The 21980-nt window shown below is 40.6% G+C and overlaps 1 protein-coding gene across 1 annotated transcript in view; it reads right to left on the reverse strand.

Annotated features, from left to right (window-relative positions):
• LOC124272352 (vascular endothelial growth factor receptor kdr-like) overlaps positions 1 to 21980 on the reverse strand; it is a 462777-nt gene that overhangs the window by 283916 nt on the left and 156881 nt on the right. The window contains exon 7 of the mRNA XM_046707526.1: positions 16651 to 16749. Coding sequence (XP_046563482.1) covers positions 16651 to 16749 — 99 coding nt within the window. The remainder of the gene's footprint in view (positions 1 to 16650; positions 16750 to 21980) is intronic.

Below are 21980 nucleotides of genomic sequence, written 5' to 3' on the forward strand. Positions count from 1 at the left end.
AGTATGTCGACCTCGGCACGCTTCTCCCTGTTGACGGGGGCGTCAAAGAGGGCGAATCACTTACCGTGACAACGGACACAACAGGTAGGGTGATTTTTAAACCGGTCAAAGCTCCAGCTAAAAAACTAACGCTTGGCAGCTGGACATCCGCTTTTCATGTTTACATGAGCATATACCTCGGTAAACATTTCAGTTTATCTATCATGCAAAGTCTCCTCTCTTACATGGAGACAATCCACTCGGCGGCATTAAGATTTGGACAGGAAGCCTGGATTCTATATGACCAGCGCCACTACGTTTCTTTTTGTTTATATACTGTTCCTACTTCTGTACGTGCCATTCCTAGTTTTGGGTAATACATGTCCGGCCTCGCCGCGTCTGCATTGGAGCATTGGTGTTTTTGTTTACTGGCGTGGTGGCAGCGGTTTTACCCACGTTGGAAGACATTTACTTGACAAACAAAGTAATCCACGACACCTTTCACCTCCGGTAAGCAGTGCGATCGAGTGCCATTACGTTCTTGTAGGCCCAAGCAGACTACGTCAATCATTAACTTCGTGAGAGCCATTCAGGAATATAATGGCTGCAGCACGTGCACCCAAGCAGTGGCAGTTAACTACTAATGAGACTATCAATTCTTTCGAGAATTGGAGACAGAACCTGATTTATATTTTGTCTTTGGACAATAACTTCGCACCCTTCTTAAATGACGGATTCACTTGGCAGAAGAAAATGCTGCTAATCCCCACAGAGGCTTACAATCTGATGGTGATTCCGTACCACAGGCACGACGTAAAACTGCTGCTCAGAAAAATGCTCAACTTGAACTCATGCTCGGACAAATCGCGAACTACTGCTCTGTTATCTCAAGAAATTCTATCATCAAGGGTTCGACCTCTCTCCTGACATTTGGCAGAAAATCAGGCAACACTTCGGTTTCCAATCTACTGGTGCTCACTTCCTAGACCTTGTTAATATTACTCTCAAGCCAGCTGAAAGACCTGAGGACCTTTTCCAACGATTAACAGCCTTCTTTGAAGACAATCTGTTAACCACAGAGGGAAACATAACACATCATGGCGAGGAAATTCTAACTGATGAGGATCTTACCCCTACACTCGAGAACATCATTGTGGTTCTTTGGCTTCAACTGATTCATCCAGGTTTGCCACAACTTGTGAAACAGAAATATGGGTCAGAACTACGCAACAGATCTATCGCTTTCCTTAAACCGAAATCTCACAAGCCTTGGCGTCTCTCCTCGATGAACTTCGCTCAATAGAAGACACTAAGATACTCAGGAGTTCCACATTCAACCCAGGCAGAAGGTTCAAGGCCCACCCTCAACACACAATGCGTCGCAAACAGCCTAAGAATTGCATCCTCTGCAAAACTGCGGGCCGTCAAACCTTTTCATCACATAACCTCGTTGACTGCAGATTCTTACCAGATTCTGATAAGAGAAGCTTGAGCCTCTCCCGCATGATCATAGATGATGAGTATGATGATGAACAGGCCTACACAGAGCAGGATGATCCAACAACTAGTGATGGGCAATCTAACCCTGATCCTCTCATAGACTCTCCAGCAGTTTGCCGTGTGGATGTTATCCAGTCCCCAGTGATGTATGCATACTACTTACAACACCCTGTGAAACTTACACTTGACACAGGTGCCACCACAAATATGGTAACTGACTCTTTTGCCAAGGGCCTCGGACTGACGATCAAACCTGCTTCTCAGTCAGCCCGCCAAGCTGATGGCATGACACCATTGGAGGTACTAGGCGAGATACACTGTAACCTGACAAGAGGTTCACACATCTTCAAACTCAATGCTCTTGTTGTCAAGCATCTTGACGTGGATGTCATAGCTGGTATACCCTTTCAGTCATCCAACGACATCTCTACACGTCCTTCCAAAAAAACAGATAGTAATGAGAGGCTCTGAGGTTGTACATTACGGCAGCCTTCCTCACGTGGATGCTTCCATCAGGAGAACCCAAGCTTTCCTGCTTCGAGCTCCATCACACCGAACAGTGGTCCTGCCTGGTGAATTCGTCGAACTAACTACACCAAGTGACTGTGATCCCGATACTCAATGGGCCCTGGAGCCAAGACTAGACAGTCCTTCTAACTCTGCCCATAAATTCCAAAGAGCATGGCCTCCCCCCACAAGTAATAACCTCTGTTGGCCACTCTCTCAGAGTCACAAACAGTCTTGATGACCCTGTTGTGCTGAAGCGCAATGAACATCTCTGCCAGATCAGAGCCATAATAGCCTCTCCCACCAACATACCTGGATGTGCCAACATGCCTTCAACACCTCCCAGAGTACCGCCACCATATTCAGCAAATATCTCCCTAGACCCTGACAACTGCCTCTCCAAACATGTAAGGGACAAATTTCTTGATCACCACAATCAATTTGAAGATGTCTTCAACCCTACTGTTGCCAAATATAATGGTTCCAGTGGAAACATACAAGCAGTTGTGAATATGGGACCTACACTGCCTCCTCAGAGGAAGGGAAGGCTCCCCCATTACAACCGGGACATGCTTGTTGAGCTTCAACACAAGTTTGATGAACTTGAGTCTGCAGGCGTGTTCGCTAAACCAGAGCAAGTGAATGTCTCTGTCGAAAGTACCTTAATCTCTCTTTCCTTGTTCGCATAGAAGCCCAAAGGCGAAGTCGTCTTGTCACCTCGTTCGGTGAAGTTGGCCAGTACAGCAAACCTCAGCCCTCGCTCATGCCTAATGTTGACAGCGTGCATCACGTGACATTGGCAAATGGAGATTCATTATTGTGTCTGACTTACTCAAAGCTTTCTACCAGAGATCCCTTTGGCTCATTCCTCGATGAAATATTGTGGAGTCGTCACTCCTTCAAAGGCATAAGAGTGTACACCAGATGTGCTATGGGGATGCCAGGATCCGAGACATGTCTTGAAGAACTCATGTGCAGAGTCCTTGGCAACCTAATTGAGGAAGGATGTGTGGCGAAGATAGCTGACGACCTTTTCTGCGGTGGTGATTCCCCAGAAGAGGTTCTACACAATTGGAGTCGTGTACTCAAAGCTCTGAAGGACAATAACCTGAGACTCACAGCATCGAAAACAGTCATCTGTCCACGTTCCACAACGATCCTTGGATGGGTCTGGTCACAAGGTACACTTACAGCTAGCCCTCACAGAATTGCTGCTCTTTCATCAGTTGATCTTCCCAACACAGTCCAAGGACTACGTTCCTTCACAGGTGCCTACAAAGTGTTGAGTCGTGTTCTGCATGGATATGCACAGCTTCTGGATCCTCTTGACCAAGCTACAGCGGGGAGACAATCACAAGAAAAGATTATCTGGACGGATGAACTAACTGAAACATTCAAAAGGGCTCAAGCTGCACTGTCCAATTGTAAATCCATCACCCTACCAAGACCAACTGACTGTTTATGGATAGTCACTGATGCCTCCGTCAAGAACAAAGGCCTCGCTGCTAACAAGCTCTTACTTGCTGGGTTCTTCAATGCAAAACTAAAGAAACATCAACTTACCTGGCTACCATGTGAAATAGAAGCTTTGGGCATCAGCGCAGCTGTGAAACACTTTGCCCCCTATATCATCCAGGCAAAACAGACTGTACAAGTCCTCACAGACAGTCGACCCTGTGTCCAAGCCTACCAAAAACTCAGGCGAGGGGAGTTTTCAGCCAGCTCACGTGTCACAACTTTCCTGGCCACTGTCAGCAGATACACGGTTGAGATCAGACACATATCTGGTGTAGCTGACTTGCCTTCGGATTATGCCAGTAGACACCCCAGTGAGTGCTCAGACCAAAGCTGCCAGATATGCCAGTTCATCCATCAAACAGAGTGTTCAGTTATCCGCGGCCTCTCTATCAAGGATGTCACAGAAAATAGTGTCAGGATGCCATTCACTAGCCGAGCAGCATGGCTGGATACCCAACACGAATGCCCGGACCTCAGACGCACCCATTCTCACCTCACACAAGGTACCCGTCCATCAAAGAAGATGACGAATGTTCCCAATGTGAAACGCTACCTGAGAGAAGTTACCATAGCTCGAGATGGATTGCTAGTTGTCAAGGATTCCCAACCATTTTAACCGAGTGGTGAAGAATCGTCGTACCATGTGAAGTTCTGGATGGTCTCCTCACTGCCATACACATACGGTTTGACCACCCAACACAATATCAGGTCAAGTCACTGTTCAACAGATATTTCTTTGCTCTTGGAATAGACAAAGCTGCTACCCGAAGTGACAACATCGTGCCACCATTGTATGTCACTGAAATCATTCCCAAACAACTATACCCTCAGGCGTCAGACCCTTCACCCACCTCCATCGGCGTCATACACGCTGATGTTCTGGCGTCGATATCGCCAGCTGATATTTGTCCTCCGTGAGACGGTTTCCTCCATGACTTTCACAATGTTGATTGAAAACGAGCGACATGAAACTCTACGTGAAGCAATTCTCATTCTTTGTGCAGGCGCCCGCCCCATGAATGATGGTGGTATCACTGTTCGTCTTGACCCTGCACCTGGTTTCATCGCTTTAGCCAAAGACGCCCTGCTCTCTCAGTATGGCATTAACCTCGCCACCGGCAATGCCAAGAACCCCAACAAGAATCCTGTGGCTGAAAGGGCCATCCAGGAACTTGGATTAGAATTACTTCATCAATCACCGGAGGGTGGTCCGATATCAAGTGTGACCCCAGCGGGCACACAACGTTGAATCAACGTTGAATCAACGTTGAATTTTGGTTGTTTGGTTGATCAACCTTTCATAAACGTTGATTCAACGTTTATCATGCGACCAAAGAAAGTTAGTCGAGATTCGTTTAGTTGTCAACGTTGTTTCAACGTAAGGAACCAACAAAATGTCAACTAATTGTTTCCTTGGCAAATTTGATACATAATTCATATTGGTAATAGGTATCCGACTTAGCAACTATCATTTCGGAACATTATTTTCATAAAAGATCAAGATCGAGCTAGTGACAGATATAATCTTATATATTGTTTGATTGTGCATCGATCAATGGACGGAAATATAACGTAAATCGCAATTTAAGGTATAAAGTCATCAGTTATCCAAATTGCAGTACATTTGATATTTTCCAACAAAACTGTGAAAATTGTATAATTCCCGACAATTTGCTTTCAAACACATGCCAGATGTTGACCTTTCGCGCTTCGTTTGGCCATATGCAGACATTCGCGACAATTATCGCATACAAGAAAGGCAGCTGATCGTTGTCAGTTCACTTTGGCGGTTCAACGCAATATCGCTTCTATTTTCGCCATCTTCACGGCATGCTGGTGTTTATTTGGTAAGTATGTCCTTCATGTATTCTGAAAACGTAGGAATCTAGCAGGTCAAAGTAGCAAGAAACTCCGAATTAGGGCTTATGTTTTATCTCACAAGGTTACCGGTATGTCACAGTACATGTTTCTCAAAATTTAGTGGAAGCCCGTGTTTTCCATGAACTTGTTTTGTTATTTTTCAATATATTTAAATGCATATATTTGGCATTTTATTATATAATCGAATAAGATTTCCTTTCGTATCAATCACCTGATTTGAATTTTGCAAATATTCATTTTCAAATAATCAATGAAGTACATCAATATAAGGAACCGTTCATAATTAAATATATGGCTGCAGGTGGGGGTGATGATTGTAAGGGGTGGGGTGTCACCCATTTTTTTCAGGGGAGCTAAGGGGTCATCATTTTTGTACACACGCACTATGTTTAATATGATGTTTAGAAATTATTGGAAGGGAGATGGCGTCATAGATAATGTACATGACATGCATGGTGGGCCGCCTCAACATCACCCCAAAGCCATACATTATGAACGGTCCCTAAGGGCAGCTATACAAAATCGAAAAGGATTAATCAACAGTTTATATTGCATCCCATTATTATGAACATTTGTTCGCTTGAATAGATCTATCAGTAAATTATGCATTGAGCACGCCCTGAACCCTGTCAACATATGTATATTATTTGGGGAGGGGCCGTGGAGAATGGCGTGCGTAAGAAATGCAACGAAATTTTCACATCAAAATGTCTTGTGAAAGTCTTTGTTAAGGATGAAATTGTATATAATTTATTTGAACTTTTATTTATTTACAAAAGTGTAACTTCACTAATGATTCTTTGATGGGACAATTAACAAAACTGCACCCACAGACTTTCATTCTTACACTTGTTTGGAAGGGATATGATAATTCATGTCTCTTAAAGGTTAAAATCTTACATACAAAAGAAGTCATTTTAAAGTAAGGAACATTTAATTATGAAATAAGGTATAATTTTAATGGAATTTGCAGAAATCTCATCTTCAAGACTGGGTGGCAGCAATTTTGTGGATCACATAAAAGGAGCAATGCTAAGGTAAAACGTTTTTAACATTTCACTTGTTTCCAGTATATCCACCACAAAGTTTAAGAGAAAGATGATAATGCTCTTTCATTACCACCTGTTTTGAATATTTGTTATAATGTTTTGTCATTTTTGGTGATAATAGTTGGACTTTATTTTCATTTATATATTAAGGTTGATCATGTAAGAGAAAAATTTGACAATGGTTTCTCCCGGAGATGTTTAGTTTAATGAGCACTCCCTTGCTTGGCCATATTGTTTTTTTCCGTAAACAGCTGGATGGGAGATAGCACGCGAGAGGACAGAAGCCATACATTTATAGATATATATAGATGTTTATTGCTGGAAGACACACTCTTCAGGTATTTGGTCAGCTGTAGAATTTGAATATGATGTTTTTTATTATTGTCAAAGGGTAGGTTTTTCATTATTTGCAATCTAATATGTGTGCAGTGAAACATACTGAGATTTGGAAGAGTCCATTATTTAAAGTACAGGTGTTGTTAGATATCAGCATTTTATGTACATGTTCCCTTGTTAAGATCATCTATCGAGTATATTAGAGAGAAGGTGTATATTTGTAGTGTTTTAAATCAGAGTTATTTTCAGTGTATGACCTACATTTCAATATGTATTGGCCACCTGTCACCCCTTTGGTCAAATAGAGTAGGACTTCCATTTCTTGGAATTGAGAGTCAGAGATGCACTGTTTCCAAGAATTTGCGTGTGCCAGCGATGTTTGTTTACGAGTACATTTAAGTCTTTTTGAGTGTAGATTGGAGTTGTAAGAGATGTTATTCAATGTCTTATTATTCAGGGTATGATAGATTATTTCTGGCAGCGTAGTTTAATCTCATTATTCTAGTGTTCATGATTCAGAGAAGCATAGTTATGACGTCGCAGATAATACGCCCACATAATTCATTATATGAGAGATTTTCTAAGCGTTCCTATAAGAGATGAAGTGTAAACATTTATGAATTATAAAGAAGTTATTTATCTGAGTTTTATGAGTGTACAAATGACAAAGAGAGAGAGAGAGAGAGTAGATAACAGAGAATATATTGTATACTTATGAGAGCTCATTATTGTTTTCAGAACTCCATGATCCTTACTTCCTTGTGTTTGGGAACAAATTGTGTTGGGAGACCTCCCACAATAGACTTATTCTTTGACCTGTGAACCACCACCCATTTTGTTTTCTTATCATTTAATGTAAAATGGCTTTTGTGAGTGAGTGAGTTGAGTTTTACGCCGCCCTCAGCAATATTCCAGCTTTATGGCGGCGGTCTGTAAATAATCGAGTCTGGACCAGTGATCAACAGCATGAGCATCGATCTGTGCAATTGGGAACCGATGACATGTGTCAACCAAGTCAGTGAGCCTGACCACCCGATCCCGTTAGTCGCCTTTTACGACAAGCATAGTCGCCTTTTATAGCAAACATGGGTTGCTGAAGGGCTATTCTACCCCGGACCTTCACGGGTTTTGTTACAATTTATGATTCCTGGTAGCAAAATTGCTACATCAGTACAACTCCTATTAATTTGAAATAATCATTTCCGAGAATCTCTAAAGAAAACTAAATCTGACAGAATAACAACAATCTTCCATTGTTTTGCAGGACAATGTCAAACAATTTGATGTCAGGAGTGAATGTTGACGGGCAAAACGGCAAGTTTTCTTTAAGAATACAAGGTTGTATTCAATCATCTCTGGTAAGTAAATTACCAAGTGCGGCATATTCATCATGACCATAGCAAATAATATATGACAGTAAAGCATCATTTAATTCATCCTAATTCATAGTCTAATTGAATAATCAACTTGCAATTGAGGATTTTCTTTGAAAATGTTTAAGAAAACTTCCATTCCTTCGCTTTGAAAATATAAATTGTTGACACTTTTCGTCATATATTTTGTATTGATGCTGTTCATATGTTCACATGCCAAGTTACAGCAGTGAAATGAACCTTTCAAGTGATTGATTAAACAAATACTTGAATCATTTAAGACAATATATCTTCCATATAACTTATTCATGTATTTAAATATAAAATTTCAGAATGTGTCCTATCTCAAGGGAATGAAATGGGAATGCATCCGAAGCAAATTTCAAGAAAGAGTTAGGGACGTTTCTGAAGTATCCACCTGACCGCCAGGCTGGGAGTGGCAGAAAAAAGAGGAGCTGATAATTGTGTTTTTGGAGTTGTAATTGTGTTGAAAAATCTGAACTGTGGTATTGAAATTGGTGGCGTAAATGTCACTTTGATGCTATATGCAGATGATATTGTGTTATTAGCACAACAGAGATCACCTACAGACTATGTCATGTGTGATGTTTTACATTATGCATTAAACCATGTTTCTCTGTGCGTGTGTGTTCATAAAGATTTCATGAAAAGTAACTTGTTTTATGTGCTGTTTTAAGGTATAGTTCCTGGTCATCTAAGGTCTTGGATCCCTTTCATGGTGAAAGTAATTGCATTGTGTTTATTCAGGGGTCTGTCTAATAGCTGAAATTCAGACAAAATGTCTTCTCGGGACAATTTCCACCTTTTCAAGGTAACAATACAACAGTAAATAGTTTTTCTTAATTTGGAATACTCTTTTCTTCTTACTGGAATTATACGTCCAACTGATATAAAACGAATTTTAACCAAGTATTTTATCAGGTAAATATTTTTACTGCAATTTTCTGTTTGAACACTGTTTATTGCAGGTAGCTTTTTGGGTATTTTAGCTGGATGCAGGAGTTTGGTGCTATTTTAGTGTAGTTTAAAGATGAAGTGCGAGTCTATTCACAGGAAAGCGTAATACCTCCCTGACACAACCACGGAACAACCCATTTTCAACGTTAATAATATGTCCGACTTCAACGTTGATTCCACGTCAGATATCTACGTCAAAAAAACTTTCATATACAACCACGGAACAACCCATTTTCAACGTTAACAATATGTCACACTTCAACGTTGATTCCACGTCAGATATCAACGTTGAAAAAACTTTCATATACAACCTTTTTTCAACGTTGATAATCGGTCAAACTTCAACGTTGATTCCACGTCGGATATCTACGTCTAAAAAACTTTCATATACAACCTTTTTTCAACGTTGATAATCGGTCAAACTTCAACGTTGATTCCACGTCGGATATCTACGTCAAAAAAACTTTCATATACAACCTATTTTCAATCTATTTTCAACGTTGAGGATCAACCTATTCTCAACGTTGAAACAACGTTGATGTGCCTGCTGGGACTCTAGCCCTTGCTACAGCGAGTCTAAATTCCAGAGTTCGGAACACCGGCCTTTCTGCTCGAGAGATTTGGACGCAACGTGACCAGTTGACTGGCGATCAATTACCAATTGCCGATGAAGACGTAATCTCTCTCCAGCGTGAGACTAGGAAAACTAACCACCCTTTCAGTGCCAAATCCAAAGCTTGTGGTCAACAAATTAGCTCTCCTCCGGATCTCCGTGTAGGAGACTTGGTCTTCCTTAGAGGGGATCGTGACAAGACGAAAGCAAGAGACAAATACATCATCACACACATATCAGGGGAGAACTGCCAAGTTCGCAAGTTCTCGAGGTCTCAACTTCGTTCAAAAACCTATGACATCAAGATTAGAGACTGTTACCCAATCATGACTACGATGGTTGCCACTCCATCACCTGGTCCAATCCGTGGCTTTGACGACCACGATATCAACTCTGAAGTCATGAACCCTCCATCCTATGTGTCTCACCCTGGGACAGGTACTACTCCTACAGTTCCAACACTCAACGACAAACCACCTCTTCCCCCAGATATTGTAGTGCCTCCTACACCCAGCACTCCAGCAACCACCTACATGCCTGAAAACCACCATCAGCTCGAAGCTGCATCTGAGGCATGTGAATACCCAGTGACTACTGGACAGCCTGACAACCAGCAGCCATCTACACCACGCCGATCTTCCCGACCTCGACATCCTCCTCGCTGGCAGGAGACGGGGAGAATGGGAAATGCCATGAATGAACATTTAATACTTGTGTTTTCCTGTTCATGAGTTTCATTTTGTAATGTGTACATTCACAGTCTGACTTTAACATACCATTCCTGGTAAGAAGGGAGTGGAAAGGCAACTGCGCCACTACGTTTCTTTTCGTTTATATACTGTTCCTACTTCTGTACGTGCCATTCCTAGTTTTGGGTAATACATGTCCGGCCTCGCCGCGTCTGCATTGGAGCATTGGTGTTTTTGTTTACTGGCGCAGCAATTTCGATACAGAATGGCGAGAGACCCTCTCCGACGCTGGGACAGAATTGACGGTGAGTTATGGTTAAAATTCATGACCCCGCAGTCGGGACACCAACAGGTAGGTGTTTATCCCGGTCAGCAGTCTGTCCCTAGTGTGTTAGATCCAGCGCGCTCAACATCTGCTTTGCATTCAACAAACCGCATGGATGCAGAAGGTACAGTTGTGTGTACCCGCACAGATGCAGCAAGTGCAACGACGCTTCGCATGGGGCGGCCAGCTGCTTTCGAGGACCAGGGGTCCAACGACCCCCCCCTATCCAACAACAGTATGGGCCCACGCTTCACCAGCCAAAGGCAGCCAACCAGAGGAAACAGAGGTAAGGTCTTTGGCTCCTACACCCGTCAGACTAGATAGATTAACTCCCTGGTTGCATCTTTATGGTCAGTCCAATGCAACAGATGCACAATATCTACTTGAAGGTTTTACATTTGGTTTCCAGCTCAAGTTTCAAGGTATGCGCCATAGTTGTCTCGCGAAAAATTTAAAGTCAGCGACACACAGGGATAGGGTACACATTGTCCGGCAAAAGCTAAAAAAAGAACTGGATCTGAACAGAATGGCTGGGACGTTTAACACTCCCCCCTTTGCTAATTTGCAAGTATCCCCAATAGGTCTTGTCCCAAAGAAACAGTCAGACTCCCAGTTATGGCAGGGAAATCAGGCTTACGATTTTCGTCTAATACATCATTTGTCTTATCCAAAAGGCGGGTCAATAAATGACCACATAGATCTGCAAGCATGCTCAGTGTCATACGCTAAGTTTGACGAAGCCATCCGAATGATACAACACTTGGGTCGGGGGGCACTGCTGGCAAAGTTCGATATCAAATCCGCATTCAGAATTATACCAGTACACCCAGCTGATTTTGAACTGATGGGGGTACAGTTCGAAGGTAAATTCTACTTTGATAAATGCTTACCTTTTGGCTGCTCAATATCATGTGCTGTCTTTGAGATTTTCAGTTCTTTCCTACAGTGGTGCATAAGTCAACGCCTCCCAGGCATACAAATCATGCACTACCTCGACGACTTTCTGACTGGGGGATCACAGGGCACAACCCAGTGCCAGGCTAACTTACAGACTTCACTGGCAATGCTAACTCATCTAGGAATTCCCATTGCTCATGACAAAACAGTTGGCCCAGCATCTCAATTAACATTCTTGGGTCTTGAAATCGACACGCTGGCCATGCAGGTTAGAATACCTGAAGGTAAGATACGTGAAATCACATCCCAGATACAGCATATCCTCTCCAAACCTAATTCCAAGGTAACAAGAAAGGAGCTACAGTCCCTCATCGGAAAGCTCAATTTTATCTGTAGGGCAATTCCAATGGGTAGAGCCTTTTGCCGACGGCTCATCGACCTTCTCTGTCAAGGTAAGCAACCATTCCACCATATTCGAATCACTGAATGGGTAAAACAGGACCTGCATATGTGGCTAACATTTCTCACAAAGTTTAATGGTGTATCAGTTTTTCAGGACCAGTTGTGGGTAGACAACTCTCATCTCCAGCTCTACACAGATGCATCAGGCAGTACAGGTTTTGGGGCCTACCTTCGGGGGAAATGGTTTTGCGGCAGATGGCCTGATCAGTGGGTTGTCAATGGGACCACACTCGACATGACTTTCCTGGAGCTGTTTCCCATCGTCTTGGCCATCAAAATATGGGGACCTCAGCTTGCAAACAAGAAAATCCTTTTCTACTGTGACAACCAGGCAGTGGTGGCAATCATCAACAAGCAATCATCCAAAGCGCGCCGGGTGATGAATCTCCTCCGTCGCCTTATTCTTCTTTGCTTTAATCATAACATCTTGTTTAAATCTAAATACATTGACACCAATTCCAATGTTATAGCCGATGCACTCTTGAGGTTTCAGTTCGACCGCTTTCAGGCAGCCGCACCAGAAGCGAAAGCTGCACCAACGCCAATCCCAGACACCATATGGCAGATCTAGAACAAGAAGCAGACAGGCTCCTACGTCGGTCCCTATCGACAAATACCTGGTCGACCTACAAGACAGGCATCGATGCCCTGCAGCAGTTTCGAGCTGTACATCGACTTCCGGAGACATGGCCAGTCCCTCTGGATCAGGTTGTAAACTTTATTGCTCATTTGTCAGTCACTAATCATTCTCCAAACACAGTAAAAACTTATATCGCAGCTGTGTCTTCTTACCATAAATTCAAAGGCCTCCAGGACTGCACCAGGCATTTCCTTGTCATTAAACTGATAACAGGTATGTACAAGTCCAGTGGGCGGCAGGACAGGAGAAAACCTATTACGCTGGATCTGTTAAAAATAGTGAACAACAATCTCAGGCAGGTTTGTACCTCGTCATACGAAGTATGCCTCTTCAAAGCAGTATATTGCGTGGCCTTCTTTGGTTTCTTCAGGGTAAGTGAACTAGTTCAAACAAAGACATCACAGCCTGGCTGCACCATCCAGGACGTAAGTATATCAGGTCAACCTGAAACAGTTACTATCCACCTCCCACATTCAAAAGGTGACCCAAGAAGGTTCGGCGTTTCTGTAGTTATTGAGGCAACACCTGGTCAATCCACATGCCCAATAGCAGCCCTTAAGGCCTATTTGCGGGCCCGCCCACTAGGCCCTTCTCCAGCGTTCATCCATTTCGACCATACTCCGCTAACCAGGTACCAATTCCAAGCCGTACTAAAAAGCCTTGCCCTAAGCTCCATAAATACTGAAAACTATTCTTCACATTCATTCCGTATTGGAGCAGCAACTACAGCAGCCATGAATGGGGTACCCCCACATCTCATCCAGCAGTACGGCAGGTGGAAGTCACAATGCTATCAGTCCTATATTCGGCTACCAACAAAATAATTTAGCACATCAGTTACTTTTTGTAAATGTAATCAAATAATATCAAGCACTCTCTTTAAATCTTCATACATTCAACCGACCTATTTGTTTGAATATGTATCCAAAGGGCACTGATATTCTAACTCCTGTAAATGACTTCCGATGCTACTACTGCGTTTTCTTTCCAGTATATTCCAACATCTTGCCACGCCGTAATTGGCATAATGCACGGGACCCACGTAAGGTGGACCGCAGTAGGTCCAAACTAAACAGGCGTCTAGCCAACCATTTTACGTAAATTCCTAATTTTGTAGCAATCCCCCATCCACATATAGTGGCCACGGACCCATCCTGGTTCCAGTGGGATGGGACACACCTTAGCACTAAAGGGGTTCATCAATTCGTCAACGACATAAACGATGCCTTGGTGCAAATTTTCAAGTAAGTACATATTAAAGAGGTAAGTGAATTTCTTATATGAGGCAATCATGGCGGGTACGCGTATCTTCAGCCTTAGCCGTATGGTGTGGGGTAGCACTGTTGTGCTAGGTGGCGTGGTTCTTGTGGGCTACCTTTCAACATAACTCATAAGAATATATATATGTTAATTAGGGTTTCCGGTTACCTGCTTTCAAACGGGAACCTCGGCTGGGTTACCTTCTTACCAGTTGGAACCCAGTCTTTCCCGGTTTTCACTTTCGGGAATCTAGTAACAGTTAAGTTAAGTATCGGGGCCTGGCTGGCGTTAAGCTCACAATTAGACCTCGCGACGTTTCCGTCATTTGGGCCTTAGCATTAATTAGAGATTAGCAATTACACAGCTGGGCCTGGCGGCGTTTGCTCCCATTGTTGACCCCCAGCGTTGGTCGGGTTGCGACGTTTCCGTCATTGGGGTCTTAGCATTAATTATAGATTAGCAATTACACAGCTGGGCCTGGCGGCGTTCGGTCCCAATTTTGACCCCCGGCGTTGGTCGGGTTGCAACGTTTCCGTCATTTGGGCCTCAGCATTCTTTGGCTAGTAACAATTATGTTGGCGACGCTAGTTGCCACATAGCTAAAATCTTTTAGGCTTATTGTTAGCATTCTATTTCAAGATTGGGGTAGCCCACTAGAACCTCCACACCATCGCCATTAAATCCACAGTTGCGTCTCTGTTTTTCCTTCATTGTAGTCCTCTTCTCAGGAAAGTGGGTTCTTACTGCAATATCATGCGATAAAGTCATGTTATAAATACCCTATAAATATAAGCAGATCATATGCTTTTTATTAAGTTTCAAAATGCATACAAATATGACTATAAAATAATTCGGATTATAAGACAAAATATAAAGACATACATTGACTTCAGTCCTGACGTTTTTTACCACTGGCAGATGATTAAACTTCAAAATGTTTTCATTTGTTCATTTTTGTTGATTAATCTATACCTATACTATCAATTGCGCATGCGGATGGCGCAGCAAAGGTCACGAACCAGTCGAAAATACTGGGATATCATCCGGGTACTCAGGGGAGAAAAACAATAACAAAAGCAACAACCAGTGAGCGGAAATTGCTCTGGATCAGTGCCCTTTTAAATGTGTTCATCATATGATTCTTTTAATCATGTTTTTACACGGTCGGCTTCCGTGTGCGATGTGTTCACTTCCATCAACCACCAGCTTGTAATAACACGTCACATGAGATTAGCCAATGTGCTAAAATAACACACAAACTTAAAAACGTACCCCTTGTCAACGTCCTGAGCCTTATAAAAGTTGAAAGGTCGGCTTCCAGAGTCGGCACCTTCTCAAACTATTGTCATGTAAGTGGTAATAATTCCTGAGCATTAGAGAAGGGATTGGCTTGCTTATTTTGGAATTTAATGCTTTTCATAAACTAGAATCTCATGAACTGTTTTCTCTCTGGAATCATCTGTGATATACTTGTGTAGTGATTTCTCTAGAAATTATTTAACGTGATCTAAAATGAATAATGCATTAAACAGTTAGTCACCTTTTATTGTAAATGACCAAATTAATTAGTTACACTATGAAGTTTTTAAGAAGGAATTCATTTGGGTTGTTTTTGCCTCAGTCCGCCCGTGTGTGGACAACATAACCAATTATCTATTAACAAGTTGATGATATTTCGTGAATTTCATGGTCTGTTGACTATTGATTACGAAATGATAAACCCCCCAAACGGTCCATCCCTTGTGACAGGTGTTAATTAGAGGGTATCAATTAGAGCATGTATTCTACTACAATAAGCCTATTATTCCCTGGCAAGGGTTCACTTTTATGTCATGTAATAAACCCTGTCCAGTCAGTCAGTGGGTCTGGTAAACTTTTATTTAATCCATGATGTAACGTTGGTCTATGTAATTTGTGTTTATGCAAACTGAGACAGGTCAAAAACTATTTGCGCTTCTGTGGATAATAAGTAAAACATACACTTAAAACGGTATTTTGGAAAATGCTAGCCATACCAAGGGTAAAAATATTACAGTCAATATCAATTTTTGACACTTAGAACAACAAGGATGCAGATGAGTGAAGTTATACCAGGGATAATCTACAACGTCTTATATAGTCTCCCTGGTTATACTAATATATAGAATTGGTTCCTAGTTGATCGCATAGGAGGACGAATACACAGTCTATACACTCATGGGGATCCTTGGGAAAAGGAGAAACTGAAAGAAGTAGTGGTAAAATCCTTCCTAAATTTCCCAAAATTTCCAAACCTTGGAAATATCATGTTTCCAATTTTGGAAATTTTTGGAAATATGATGTTTCCAAACTGGAAATTTTTGGAAATCACCATTTTTTTTCTTGTGGATGATATTGCACCCTCTGGGCATGCTAGCCTGTTGGAACCAGTCCCTTGGCAGTTTGATTTGCAGTTTGCAACTGATTTTGTAATGCCATTGTTTTGACTGATCTGGCCTGGGCTGGACTTGGTGCCCTTGGCATCCAGAGTGGTGATTATCTTTAGCTCACAATCTGCGTGTTCTTCAGCCTTGTTGTTGTCATATATGATCGGTTTCTGACAGACAGAAGGATTTTATCCACTCTTTACAATTAAGAAATTATGTAACAACTATCTTCACTTACTTTTGCCTGGCTTCCATCTAACCAGGGCAGCAACTTTACCATGCCTGACTTGCTGGTGAACAACTTGGACTTCTCTTGGCTCTTGAGGTTTGGAGGTTGCTGGAAAAATTAGAGGCATATATGGCTGGATAAAATGTATGACTCACATGACTGGAAGTATATCACTGAAAAATTACTTTCAATAAATTTACACATAATATTCTGTTATAGTAAGTGCTATATTTAGACACGTGCTACAACCTTATCAGTACCTCCTGAGATTGTTTTAGAAAGATTTGGAAAGTATATTCTGCCTTAATGTAGAATTATTCAATTTTGTTCATGGGTATAGTAGGGGAGGTGGCTATTGCCTCTCATCTTACATCTCAAGTCACAAGAATACAAGCGAGGGCGAACATATCGGGGTTCATATTTTTCATACGATGCCCTAGGGCAAAATATCACTTTGTCATGGTGATGTGACGTCATGAATAAGGCTATGATGTCACGTTTCTTCTGTGATGTTGCGTTCTACATGCAGCGACGGCGGATAGCCAGCCTGTGTTTGAAAGTAGATTTAGTATATCAAAATCACACTCACGTTTCAAATATTCCAACTGTAACTATATGTAACTAACTGTATAAATCCATTAAGAAAGTTTACATTTTCCAAATCAAAAACCATCCCGCTTTGCCCTCCACTCTCCACAACATGCCATCATGTGATAGATGCTCATGCAGCACGTGCGTTATTCAGACACTGCAGCACGTGCGTTATTGAAACGTACGTCAGATTGCCCTGCGTCCCAGTTATGTCAGAGTAACACATTGTCCACCATGATTTTTTCATATTTTACTGCAGATGAAGCTTTCATTCTGTGGTATCGTAATTATTTTGCTTTTAGTTTATTACATCGTTGAGAACTATTGTCATAACTTGTTTCTTAACACAAGGAACCACATTGTTTTTTCAGAAGTTAAAATGTTTTGTATTATGTGTATCAACATTTTACCTAATGCCAAATAACTTGACATCATATGTGTATTTTATATACACAACACTTAGTTTAATTCTTTACTGTATATTTTTGTATGAGCCCACCCATCATAACACTTGTATTTCCGTTTTTGAAAATGATTGATATTATGCAATATAGACAAGCGGTGGGCTCATTTGTTTGTCATATGAATAGCAAATCTGCCTGTAAATTTAGAAAACAGAGTTATCATTTCTCGATATTATGTCTTCATACCAAAGAAATTTCTCTGATCATCATTTTTCTTCTTTTGATCTGTGGCGATGTTCACCCAAATCCCGGGCCATTGCGAAACACTGATCTTAAGATAATACATTTAAACGTACGGAGTCTTAGAGATAAGCTAGATATACTCCAGGCTGAACTGGAATCATACGATGTCATTTGTATTACAGAATCATGGCTGCACCATGGTATAGACAGCAATGATATAAAAATTCCAGGTTTCCATTTACCATTAAGAAAAGATAGACAGAGTAGGGGTGGAGTTGTATGATTTAGACTTGCCTGCACTTGAAGCAATATGGGTTAAAATAAGAAGCAAGAAACAAAATTACCTCATTGGGACATTTTATAGGGCAGATTGGAATTTAATAGAAGAATCTGTTGGTAACGCTGCTGATCTTGACTTGATTACAATTGTGACTGGTGATTTTAATGAAGATATTCTCACCACAAATTCTAGCAGAGTTGATCAAATCAGATTGATGAATGGGTTATCTCAAATCATAACCGATCCTACAAGGACTACCCCTACCTCTAGTACTTTGATTGATCTTATCTTTTATTTCACATGTTGCTACTGTACTAGAATCCGGTGTACTTGATCCTATATGTAGGGATCACTGTCTTGTGTATATTACTTTGAAGGAAAAAATAACTAAAACAGTTACTTATAAAAAAATAATCTTTGATTATACTTCAACCGACATCGAAGCCCTTACTGATGAACTTAGTTCTCTTGATTGGAATACAATACTTTCTTCTCGTGACATAAATCAAATAGCAAATCAAGTAACCAATACCATAATTAATCTACGTAACAAACACGTGCCTAACAAAATTGTCACTATCAGGCCAAAAGATGTGCCATGGATGAACAACGAAACTCAGAGTTTGATCCGAAAACGTAATTGCTTACCGGTACACAAGATTGCTAAACGGCGCAACTTACCTTCCGATTGGGCAAAATTCAGACTATACAGAAATAAAGCTACATCATCCGTCAGAACAGCAAAACAACTATATACAGACAAAATTGATAAATGAATTAATGACAAGCATGGAACCAAAGTCTGGTTGCGTCTGATTAAAAATTATACAAAAGGCAAAAATTCACCAAGCTCATTTCCTCCAGTATTAAATAATTATCAACTTTATGATGATAGCACTGAAATTGCTAATATAATGAATGAATATTTCACAAATCAAACAAAAGTTAGTTATCCAGACAGGAATATTGAAGAGGTTACTTGTATATACTGATAATTCCTTATGTGACTTTTATCTCAACCAAAACGAAGTTTATGATATTCTTTTTTCTGTAGATACTACAAAAGCAATAGGCCCAGACGGAATTAGCAATAAGTTTCTGAAAATGAACGCTCGATTGTTGGCTGCCCCTCTATCAGATGTCTTTAACCAATCCCTTTCTGAAAATACCTTTCCTCAAGTTTGGAAGGAAGCCTCTGTCATCCCCATTCATAAAAAAGGTAGTATAAATGACCTGTTGCACTCACAAGTTGTCTGGCTAAAGTTTTTGAAAAGTGCGTTTTCAAACACGTCTTCAATTATTTCAGAGATAACGACATAATCCAATCAGGATTTAAACCAGGCGATTCTACTGTTAATCAACTAACGTATTAATGTGATTTCATTGCCGGTGCAGTAGATAAAGGAAAAGAAATAAGAGCAGTATTTTGTGATGTAAGCAAAGCATTCGACAGGGTTTGGCACAAGGGTATCATTTATAAATTAAAAAGATATGGTATAAAGGGTAATTTGTTAAAATGGTTTGAGAGTTATCTTGAAAATAGAGAACAACGTGTCATAATTAATGGATTTAGATCTGATACAAAAGCTGTATTTGCTGGAGTACCCCAGGGTTCAGTATTGGGGACGCTCTTGTTTATTGTTTATATAAATGATATAGTTGAAGGTATAAATAGTAACATACGCCTTTTTGCGGATGATACTTCTTTATATGCGATCATTGATGATCCTGGGGTAACTGCTATTGTAATGAACGATGATTTACAGCGAATTGCCAAATGGGCAGAAAAATGGCAAGTATCTTTTAATCCCAATAAGACAGAGTCAATATGCTTTACTCGTAAATTGCAACCAACTCCAATGCCGAACCTAATCATGAATGGTAATGTCATTAATTCCGTACAAAGTCATAAACATTTAGGTCTTATACTTCAGCATGATTGCTCATGGAATGAACACATTAACGACTGGGCTAAAAAAGTTGCACCAATGGTGAATTGTCTAAGAAGTCTCAAATATCATTTAAACCGAAAAACATTAGATACCATGTACAAACAGTTCATATTACCAGTTTTTGATTATTACAGTCATATAAGGGATAATTGTACTAAACAGCAAGCAGATATACTTGAAAAGCTCAACCTTGATGCTCTAAGAACCGTGTGTGGTGCTGTTCGTGGTACCAGCCATCATAAAATATACAAAGAAACTAATTGTCATCCGTTGCATCGTAGAAGGTACCTTCATAAAATGACCATGTTTTACAAAATGGTTAATAACACTACGCCAAGTTACCTTGTTCCGCCTAGAGTATCAGATATCGTTGGTTATAATCTGCATGGTGATTCAAATCTTCAGACTATAAACTGTAAATCTGTAAATTATGCAAGGTCCTTTCTTCCAGATACTGTTAAGTTATGGAATTCATTACCGGCTGAACATAGAGAATCAGCATGCCTATTGAGATTCAAAAATGTACTTTTAAATGATTCTAGTATCTACAGTCATTTTGACTTAAATTTCGGTAGCAGATTTTGTCAAATCATACATTCTCGTCTCAGACTTGAATGTAGTGACCTAAATGTGCACAAATATGAAAGATTTATATCTCCAACATCATCTTGCTCTTGTGGCCACAACCATGAAGACTCTACTCATTATTTCTTCTCATGTACTCTTTACAACGATATACCTCAAATTATGTATTTTTATACTAAAGGATTTGACCTAAAATCAATTTTGTTTGGAAATCAAAGCTGTTCCTCGATAGTAAACAAAGAACTTTTAATTTCAGTGCACTTGTTCATAAATTTAACAGGCAGATTTGATCCAAAATAATTTCTTCATATGACATATACTGTTTAACAATGATTGGCATTATTTCTCATTTTTGCAACATTTATATAATCATTCACATTGTACATTCATTATTACTCTTCCTTCCATTGTATCCCGGAGTGGTATTCATATAAGCTTATGCTTGTTTACCAATCCGGTTCTTTCCTTGGAAATAAATATGTTTAAATCATTTAGGTTTATTTTCCTCAATTTGACGACTACGGTAATAAACAGAATATTATATTTGTGCCCATTTCATACTATGTTTATGACACTCATGCCTAAATATCAGCATATCTCTCGCTCTCGCTTGGGAAATACCAACATTTAGGCACTTGTGTCGTAAACATAGTATGACATGGGCACTCATATAATATCCTCTATTTAGTGTGATAATTTTATACTCCGGGATACTTTCTGCCTAGCCCTTTCTTCCACAACTGGATTAATAACAATAAGTATTCAACTGTGTGGATAACAACTTCTTATTTTGTGCACAGAGAGATGTTTCAGTGAAGATTCTTACATCGTTTTCAAGCTAAAAGTGTGACTACCACCAAGTATTGGGAAGGATATATACATTGTGTGTTGTGGCAAACACTGGACTGACGAAATACTTCAAAGGCATTTAGAAGTTGGTGTAGTAATGCAAGACAAATCTTATGGATAACAACATTTTGATCTATTTTTCACAATGTTTTTGGGCTAGTTCTTGCCCTTCTTCAGGTGGATTATCCACCTGAAGAAGGTGAAGAACTCCCGTCCCATAAATATCAAAGAGCATAAAACCTCAACAGCCAAGGCAGACTGCAAATCAACCCTTTCAGACCATCAAAAACAATTCCCTCATCTAATCCAATTCAACACAGGTGAAATCCTATCCACCAATAATCAGGATTTCACAAAGAGAAAACGTTTGGAAGCCATTGAAATCTGCCACTACAAACAGTTGATCATCAGAGACCAAGGGGACTACATACCATC

The sequence above is a fragment of the Haliotis rubra genome, unplaced genomic scaffold (assembly GCF_003918875.1).
Source record: "Haliotis rubra isolate DU_JTF1 unplaced genomic scaffold, ASM391887v1 Scf169, whole genome shotgun sequence".
Lineage (NCBI taxonomy): Eukaryota > Metazoa > Mollusca > Gastropoda > Lepetellida > Haliotidae > Haliotis > Haliotis rubra.